Source organism: Accipiter gentilis, chromosome Z (assembly GCF_929443795.1).
Source record: "Accipiter gentilis chromosome Z, bAccGen1.1, whole genome shotgun sequence".
In the NCBI taxonomy this organism is placed as follows: Eukaryota; Metazoa; Chordata; class Aves; order Accipitriformes; family Accipitridae; genus Astur; species Astur gentilis.
Genome location: NC_064919.1, coordinates 74918950 through 74929200, shown reverse-complemented (window position 1 = coordinate 74929200; position 10251 = coordinate 74918950). Strand labels below are relative to the sequence as shown.

The window sequence follows — 10251 nt, the reverse complement described above, 5'->3', positions numbered from 1 at the left end:
CACCTTGGTGAAGGCTGCCGGGGCCGCTCCGAGGATAAAACCCGAGCACGCTTACTACACAAGTCCCTCGGTAATCGGCAACAGACGAACGAGGGGCGGTTAAGCGGCGCTGCCCGCTCCCCCTCTCCCAGCTCCGAGTCGGGCTCCCGGCCCCGGGGGGGGGGCGGGACGGGGACAGCCGCCCGGCAGCGCCCGACCGCGGGCTCAGCGGCCGCGCCCCCGCCCGCCGGCACCGGACCACGGCGCCGCCCCGCGCCCCCCCCGCCCCTGCGCAGGGCGAGGGGGAGCCCCAGGCCCGCTCCGGACACGCCGGGCCCCTCCGCAGCCCGGGCATCGCCCTGGTGACTCCTCAAGCCTCCCCACAGCCCGGCCCCGGCGCCACGGCCCGGCCGCGCCCGGGGAGGCCGGGATCGCCGCCCCGCTCCCGCCGCTCACCAGCTGCTTGAGGTCCTCCTCGGAGAGCCCGGCGTAGCGGTACCGCTGCTGCTCGAACTCGTACCGCGTCGTCTTCACCACCACCGCCACCCGCGACGGCCGGAACCCGCCGCCCGCCGCCCCCAGCCCGCCGCAGCCCCGCCGCCGCGGCGGCGCGCACGGCCCGGCGCCGGCCCCGGCCCCGGCCCCCTCCGCCGCGCAGCGGAGGGCGAGGAGGCGCCGGCGGGCGCCGCCGAGCAGCGACAGCCCCGGCAGGGCGGAGGAAGCCCCCGCCGCCCGCTGACAGAGCGGCGGCGAACGGCGCCCGGCCGCCCGGCCGGCGAGGCAGAAGGAGCCGCCGAGGAAGCCCCGCGCGGAGGACATCGCCCGGGCTCGCTCCCCGCCCCGGGGCGGCAGCCTGCGGCCGGCGGGCGGGCGGGCGGGCGGGCGGGAGGGAGGGAGGGGAGGGGAGGGGAGGGGAGGGGAGGGGAGGGGCGCGGCGCGGCGCGGCGCGGCGCGGCGCTGCCCGGCGGCGGCCGCCCCCGCTCTGAGGCTGCCTCCCCGCCCGGGCAGCGCTCGGCACACATGGCACGGCCGCGCCGCGGCGCCCCGCCCCTCCCCGCACGCAGGCGCGGCCCCCGCCAATAGGGAAGCGCGCCGCGAGACTCCCACCCTCCGGGGGTGGGTGGGGGGGTGGGGCGGGGCAGGAGCAGCGGGGGAGGCTCCCGCGCCGGAGCGCATGCGTCCGGCTCGAGACCAACGGCGCCGGCCGCAGGGGGGGAAGGCGGGGACAGCTCCCCCTCCCGCGCCTCGGGAAGCGGGAGTTGCGCATGCGCCTGGCGCACCAAGTCGCCTGCCCCCACCCGCCCGTCGTCTCGCGGTGCCGCTTCCCCCGCCGCGCGGGAGGCGGGGCTCGAGGCAGCCAGGTGGGCGCGCGCCGGCGGCCGTCGTGAGGGGCTGGGTCCCCTCAGCCGGGCTGCCTCGGCTCCCCCCCGCCCCGGAGGGACACCTCCTGCGTCCCCTCGCCGCCTCCCGCCCAGCCGCCTCCTGCCCAGCCTCCTCCTGCGGCGACGGCTCGACAAATAAAGCCGCTTGCGTCCTCTGAGGTAGCTGGGGGAGGCGAGAGTTGGTAGCTGAGAGGGCTGTGGAAATCCTGAGGTGGCAGCTCCCGCAGGTGCCTCGCGGGGAGGCTGGCTGGCTACCTTGTTAAACTTGTCTGAGGAAAGGGATTCTGGAAGTTAGGAAAAAACACAACAGGTGCTTTGTTTTAAAAGCACCAAGTACCGCATCTTGGGAGGAGAAGGGTGTGATTTGAGAGGTCAATCTCTTACTCACGACTGTTCTGCTCTGTATTACGTTTATTCCACTGTCTGAGGAAGCGCAGAAAAAGGCAACGTGGTGAAAGCAGCAGGCTTGGGAAAAGACCTGTGAAACGGGCCTGTGAGTGTGTGTGTCTGCATTTTGCGTGTCCAGGTTTTAAAAAAAAAAAAAAAGGATCGTGTGTTACTTTTCAGTATTGTAAGCAAACTATCTAAAAAAATGGGGGGAGGGGGGCGGTTACATCATTAATAACTGCCTTTTCAGGTATTGACTTTCACAGTTGGGGCGGTGGTTACATCATTATTAATAACTGCCTTCTCAGGTATTGACTTTCACAGACAGTACTTCTGCACTGAAAGCCTCGTTTACGCACGTTTTTCTCATTACTCGCCTTGTGCCCGTTCTTTCCCTGGAGGAAGTCACAGCTTCTCCTTGTGAGGAGGGATTGAAAGCAGCAGCTTTTACCTGTCAGCCCAGCACCCATCTACGCTGCTCTGCTAGGAGAGCCTTAGGAAATGAGAATAGCTAAACCCATTCAGCTAAACAAAAGCTCCACCCAGTCTTTACTGACGGGGAGGAGGTTTTTCTACCTACCGATTAGCTTAGCCTTGAGGGAAACTACCACAAATCAGATTACCAGGAGAGTAATTAAACATAACTAATTCTCTTGCTAACCAGCTAATGCCTCGTTCTGTGTAACTATTAACTTTTGGATTGTACAAAGCAGTAGATAATACGAGATCCTGGAGACCAAAAGGATAAGAAGAGGTTTTGAAAATTTACAGCTGTGTTCCAAATTGTTATCTTTTTGATAGTTTATTTGACCCTTGAGCTGCACCTCTAGGATTCTGTGCTTCGTGTATTACCTATTTATACGGAACTGTTTTCATCCTTGAAAGGCAAACTTGAGTATGGAACAGTATTTTACTCTGAGGCCACGCAATTATTCTGTTATGGTCTTTTGAATTAATGCCCACAGCAAGCATTATAAGCATAAAATATGAAATACTTATTTTAAAATGTAAATTCCAACCAGTAGATGATATCTTAAATGTTCTGGAGGTAGAGCTGCGGCACAGAGTAAGAAGTGATTCATCCAGGGTTCCCGGAAGGAAGTGTCTGACAGACTGACTAGCTGAAGAGCGCACAGATCACCATGCGACACCCCATTATCTACGTGGAAAAAGTTTTAAGCTTTCCATAACACATAAAATAGAGTTTGTGAAATGTCACTTACAGATCGCATCTTACTTGTGAATAGGCCTATTTACTCTCCCTTACTACACCTTTTGGTTTGAATATACAACTGGTACACAGGAACAAGGCACAAGTATCTGTCAAATGACATGTATTTTGAAATATATTCACAGTTTGTGACACGACATGTCTTCACACCCCATCTTCAATGACTTCGGAGCAATATACCCAGTGCATTAAGGGATAGATTTGTTCATACAGAATTAAATTAATAAGCACAGGCATTTTAGCCTGGTATTCCTACAGGATACAAGTATGAAGCACAGGTGAATTCCCACTGTAGTGACTTTCTAGACCCTTGGCTAACCATGACCAGCTTCATTCTGGGCAGAGAGTACTTAAAAATTCCTTATGGAAATGGACACCTCAATACTGCCTGCAGTACGGAAAACTCTTCAGAGTAATGCACATTTTAGATGCCAAGGAGTTATCATACATGAGGTAAATTTCAAGATGCAAATCCATAGAAAACCAGGCATCCTTAGCTCTACATTCTTCAAATTATACAGTGGACTTAAAAAAACCCAAAACCTCTGTGTAATAAAATAATTTATTCAGTGTTAAAAAACAATGTAACTGGAAAGTTTTGTATGTAAACACTAAATTAGGAAATTCCTAAGTTATTACACTAGCTGCAAAAGTGGCAATGCATGACTGTACCAGCCAGCAGTTTTACATAAGAAGGTCTCCAAATGCAGCCTTTTTGCATCCAAAGGAATTTACGTATTGCTTCTAGAGTAGTTACAGTGCGGGACAACTGTTCATTTCTACTCCTTACTGAAGTCTGTGAGTAACGCCTTCTTGTGATCATTGAATTAATCACCAGTGATAAAATTAATCCAATCATTCACATGCTCTATACTTTCTTTATATGCCCCTACGCACTACTGATACCTGAAAATGACAGTGCTGTCTTTCTGTTGAAAATGTTAATGTTGTCACTGTTGGTTGCATTCACACAGGGGGAGATGAACAGACCATCACGGTAACATTTCACAAAACTGAGCCCTCAGGTTTTGAGCCCAGCTGACCACAGCTGTCAATTCTGATTATCCAGAGGGAAACTCCAGACTAATGCTTAGAGAACACATCACTCGTGCAGCACGTCAGAATCTGACAGGACAGGTAGATGAACACATTAGCAGGTGTAGTCTGATTAAATTTCTGATCCCAGATTCTACCCATGGGTGCTTCCATTTTGCTCGCAACGTATGTACCCTCATCAGTGATTACATAGTTGGGTCATACGACTGCTTCATAAATTCCAAAACAGAAGAGAATACTTCAGAAAAAGCAAAATAAGTGCAGTTATTCTTACAAATGCAAATTGCTGAAAATTTGTCACACAAAACCAATGGGAAGGGTCAAGCTTTCTTGTCCACACGTTCATTAGAATATGTTTCAATTAACAGAAATCTACTTTTCTACTTTTCTTCCCACTCTTTGCTTATGCAAAGCAAACTACACTGTCCTGAAGTGGACTAACACAACTGACTTCACCATTTCAGAAGCAATTTGAATATGCTTGAACAGCTGCAGACACATTGTTTTGTAAGAGTAACTTTAGTGTTTGTGCAAGACGACTCGGTAATCTGAAGCCCACTTTCCAGACAGACAACTGCTGTAGAACAGGCAAGGTATGCTGCTTCTAGATCTTCCTGCCAGCATGCCCCAGTGGTAGGTAGGGAAAGAGGATGCTGTTTCCCTCCCTGACCATGTCATACTGGCTGTCAGCAGCATTGAAAGCAGGATCAGCTGTGCTAAAGGTTTTCCCTGTATTCATTCATTCAACAGAGACAGTACCAAACTCTTAACTTCATACAGTCTGCCAAAACTAATTGGGAGGTCACTGAAGATCATGATGTAAAAACCTGAGTGACAAGATTTAGAGAGATACAAACACCTCCAGAACATAAGCCACTTAGGCTCTCCCATCCAAGTACACTTTGCTAGAAACTCCTAATCTTAGTGGCAGATATCTGCATATGTATCCTTATATGAGGAATTGTTAGTCTTCCCTCCTTTTGAAAATTATTACTGTACTCGTATGTAAGAGCTTCCAGCTCTGCAGCCCTCGCATATATAAATTAATCACTGGGATTTGTTAGAAATAAGTAAGTAACATTCATCTGAAAGAAACATGGAAGAACACTTTGCTCCACAAACAGCAAAATTAACGATATCTACTTTCATATGGATTTGGGTCATATCCCTACACCCGTCTTCAGGACACAGTAATCCCAGGTATCCATCCTGCCATGGTTTCTTTCTCCTCCCTCCCAGCAAATGCTGCAGCTTGTTCAGAAGCAGGAATGCATCACTCAGCCCCACAAGCCTTACAGAAAATACCAAGCTTACTCTGAAACTTTTTCCTCAAAGGATACCTTCCTCCGAGTTCTGTCACTCAACAGTTGCCAATTTTCACGAAGAACTTAAATTGTCTTTGAGCCTTCTACCTCCCATCCAATTTTTCTGAAACTGAACAGTGGGCTCTAAGTGGGCCTGACAGATGGACAGAGTACGCAACAGTTTAAATCTTGTTTCCTTAGGAAAACGGGGTTGGAAGGAACTGTCTGTAGGAAGCTCTAACTCGGACACAAAATAAGACTAGTTAGATGGAAATTAAAGCTGTAAGAAAGTTGTTTATTGCTCAGGCATAGCAATCGTTGCTCTGGCTGTCATAAAATGACAATCTTCACATTTTTAACACCAAATTAATATATTATGTATTAGCATACTTTCAGTCTTGAGAGACAATGAATTTTAGTGCAATGAGACTGAACAGAATAAATAACTAGGATCTCAGGAGTAAAAATTCATACCATAAGGATGTCTGCACAGACACCTATTTATACGTCATCTATTACCACAGTATCCAAACCCTTCAAAACAGTTAAGCATCTCTTTTCCTCCTCAGCTTTTAGGAGATGTAGCTTCATGTTTGAGAGTGTGTGGTTATGTGTGTGTGTGCGTAAGCATGTGGGTTTGCGTGTGTACTCGTGTATACATGTAACAATCCTAGGAAGAGGCAGATCAAAGGAGAGTTTATTTGTGAATGATCATAAGCCTTGTTCCTTATGCTGTGGGAGCAAATGGCAAAGTTTAAGTCCTGTGTCTGCAGAAGTTCTGTTGTGCCTGCCCTGGAACACTCCTTCATTTGACAAGGATTTTACAGCTGTAGTAGAATTTAGAGGGATATCGTGACACTTGGGTGCTTAAATCCTGTTTCATGGAAGGCTTTGATTATCAGGACAGACTTTGAAATTAAACTCTGCATTCAGTGCATAGCCAGCTGAACTCCAGGGCAAAGTTATCACCATGACCTGTTGCTAAATACAGAGGGCTGCTGTGTTTTACAACTGCTTTAGTTTCTATAACATGGAGCTTTCTTCCCGAGTATGAGTTGCAGCAATGAAATATGAAGGTCAGTGATGCAAATACTGTTGTGGTCAGGAGCAAGGCCGATAGAAAAGGACACAATGTACAGGTAGTTATGGAAAGACATTACTCGCAGACTGAAGAGTGCAATCAGTGCTTCAGTGTTTGACACAGATGCTCTGTTGTGAAGCAGTCCCCTTTTCCTGAAGGCAAAAACCCGGTCCCACTTAAGCTTACTGTCATCCAGATGCTAAATCAATGTCAGACAAGTGCTAATTTTGGCAGGGTATTTAGGATTCAGCATAATCCAGATGCTTGCTAGTCCAGCTTCACCTGGATGCTAATCTTGACAGGGCACTGAGAATTCAGGAAGAAGCTGGTATTCTTCCAACTTCATACATGTTGTTCAGACAGGAAAACTAAAGTGTAATTTGACTCCTCGGGTGCGACGCAGCTTTTAAGATTGAAAAATTGTTACAAATACCTTAATTAAAAGGACTTCAGGTATTTCAGAACATTGTTTCAGCTCTGAGGATGACAAAGAAAGAGTATTTGGTAACCAACAATATACAAGGCAACAGAGAGTCGCAGCGGAATGATTACAGGCATATTTTCTTTCTCTTTTGACAGAATGAATAGAAAATACAGAGTATAAATGGTGTCTGTACTGTGCACAGGCGTATGAATGATCCAGTAACTCTTAATTCATAGGTGGCATTAGAGAGAATTGATTTTTCTAATTCCTCATGAGAATGGTTAGGTCAAAGGCAGTAGTTTGTGGAATCACTTTTCTAGAGTGAATGGGTCTTTGGCACTGCTGGGATTATTGCACATATTAGGATGTGTAACATATTAATCTATTTCAAGGAACGATGCTGTTCAGGGATAGCTACAGCTAAGGCAGAAGTAATTTCAGATAATCTCACACATTTAAGAGAAATTTTTAGGCAGATATCCAGCTATACTGTGCATGCGTTTATTTGCGCATACTGAATGGACAAGTAACAGTGCAGGTGCTTGTTTTGTGCAACTGAAGAGGTGTTCATGAGTGCAAGTGGATATACTTTTAGATTTTAAAGCTCATATGCCTCTAGAACAGACTTGCAGTTCCTCATGCTGAATTCTCCTGGTGCTTATGGCTGTAAAGGCAGATTGTGGTTCTTTGCCCTTTAACAGAATTCTATAACCAGTATGCAACTCCAGGTATTTTCAAAACAAAGAGAAAAAAAAACCTTGTTATGAATGCTAGTTTCACAGGCCTTGGTCATGCTAAACTGCCATCCCCAGTTCTGCTTGTATGTACTTACAAACAGGATGCTGAATGTTACCACACAATTTTAAATGAATGTTTTTTCAGTGAAGCCTGATTTAAAGCTTTCCAAATGTATCTTTTAAATAACAGATGAAAAGTAACAAGTATCTCTTCACATACATTATTAGTTCATGGTTATGTGCTTTTATCCATCAATATGATGAATAAACATCTATTCCCTATAAAATTCCTTACTTTAATAATGCATCTAAATATATTTAATTCTAAAATCTGAAGCCTTGGTAACGCTTCTTGAATATTGGAAGCCATTGTGTCATTGCCATCTCAGTGCAAAGCAGGCTGACTGGAATCCTCAAAAGTGCATCTGAAGTTCTTTCTCAATGTATTAAACTTAAGCTGTCCTTAAAATGAATCTTTGCTTAAAACTCATAAAGGAAAATGCATCTGATTTCCTCCCTCCTGGGACTAATGCGTCAGCTTAGACATTTTGGGAAGATGAGTTCCCAGCCATGCTGTTGTAACCTCTGGTAGGTGTCAGGAGCAGACTATGGACTGCCTGTGGTTCCATCTAGAATGATCTGAAAAAGAATTTGAAAAAATCCTGCTTATTTGAGCATATTCATGTTTTGAAACAATCCGGTATTTCATAATACCAGAGCACTAGGTTAGAGTTTGGATATGATCAGTTCCTGGTTTAGGTAAATATCTAACTAGATAACACAGGATTATTCACAAATATTTGAGCATGTGAATAGTGAATGAAGCCTGTGACCCCCCCTGTCAATAAAGACAAGCACATAAGCACTTAAGGATTCAGATGTCCAGATAGGACATGTGTCTGTGATGCAAATCATCTCACTCTATACAGGGAACATTGTCTTAACACTTTGTAATAGATGCTCGCTAAGCTGTGAGAAAACCAGCGTATCTTCAAACAGCTCACTGGTCATGATAAAGTACCCAGGGGTGTTTGTGGTCTGTAATCTCTATGACTTTGACTCATCTGCAAAAAAGCAGATACAGCTGACTAATGCCAGCCATGTAACTCAGTATCTGTTTAAAAATTGCTACTACCATCTGGCTCCTGCTAAATACTAACTATAAGTTTCAGACTTCTTACAGGTGAAATGAAAGGTCTTGCGTTTGTCAGAACACTAATCTGATCCCCCCCCGCCCCTTTCCTAATATGTCAGCATTTAAAGCCAATCAGAGTTGTCTCTTCTTCTCTGCTTTAGATGTTACTGACATCTGCTGCAAAGAATGCAGAAACTTGGACTCCAACAAAGAAGTTAATTCTTAACTTTTCCTCAGTTTTAATCACAATCAGGTATGGGAGTGTGTGTTTGAGATTTATGATTTGGAATCCTTAACAATTGGAAAGAATTTAAATTAAACTGACAAGAAACATCAAGCAAAGATAGCAGTTCTTCAGGAGTTCCTGTGGTGTTGCTGAACAGTAGTTCCTTTAAGAACTTTAGAAGTATTTTACTTAAAAATAAAAAAAGCTCTTGTAACATTTTAAATCTTGACCAACACCAACAGATGACAGTCCTAATGAGGCCAACATGGGAGGTATTTGTATAGTGGACCAGAAAAGGTCTGTAAAATAGAACAAAGGCTGCACTGTCTGGCTCTCCACACCAGTAGTCTCCAAAATCCATGCAATTCTTGTTGGATCCATACAGGACACACGATGTCTTCGCACACTGTGGTTTTCTCTTAAGGTCTACGGCTACATACAAGAGAGACCTCTTGGGACTTACCTAGTCCTAGACTCCAGCATCTTTGAATTCACCCTAACAGCTTCTAAAAGAAAATTCCATGCCAAGAAAGAGAGGACACCTCGATCAAAAGAGAGGATACCTCAACCAGGATGAAGTTAGGAGAAGATTTAAGAGAATTATTGGTGAGGTACGGTGTAAGAAACAATGCGTAAAGCATTTCTTTGCCTAGTGACACCGCCGTCCTTGTCCCTCACAGGTACTTTTCCAGCTTCTCTGTTCTCCCTTAGGGATACAAATAAATAAATTCCTGCAAAATCAGGAAAGGGAAAAGGATGGAAATCATAGGAACCATGCTACCTATAGCCCCATGCTACTCTACTACTACAACTGGCATTTCATACTCCCCTGTGAAAGAAATGCCTCATGTGTCTCGAGGCATAACAGTTCTTTCTATATACTAATGGGGTTACAGCACTTTAAGAACCTTCCACTATTTCTGATGACCATGACGGAGGCGTTTCTAAATGTGATCAAAATGCATTCCTTTGGAGCAAGGACAGAATCTCCTTATGCCTATGAAGAAAAGACGGAAAAACTCTCTTAGAAGAGTCAGAAACAAGAGTACCATTTTCAGAGACATCTTGGTCACTTATGGGTCTAAGCAGTGACTTCCAATCACCTGCTACCAATGGCAAGCTTAGGTGTTGGGGCTCTAACAGTTCCATGTTCTGGCAGGATGGTTTTTTGAAGCTGACACGGGTGCCTGGTTTGTTTGTGCTGCCAAGTGGAAAGAGATGGGCAGCCTGCAAGAGTTGCACAGTGTCTACGTTAGAGAACTGTCTATCCAATAACTACACATGGAATTTATGCATATTAGCAGTGCAA

The 10251-nt window shown here is 46.3% G+C and overlaps 1 protein-coding gene across 1 annotated transcript in view; it reads right to left on the bottom strand.

Moving 5' to 3' along the window:
• Positions 1-7177: 7177 nt before the first annotated feature.
• LOC126036557 (ran-binding protein 3-like) overlaps positions 7178-10251 on the bottom strand; it is a 33863-nt gene continuing 30789 nt past the window's right edge. The window contains exon 15 of the mRNA XM_049796496.1: positions 7178-8220. Within this exon, the coding sequence (XP_049652453.1) occupies positions 8177-8220 (44 nt within the window). The 3' untranslated portion in view covers positions 7178-8176. The remainder of the gene's footprint in view (positions 8221-10251) is intronic.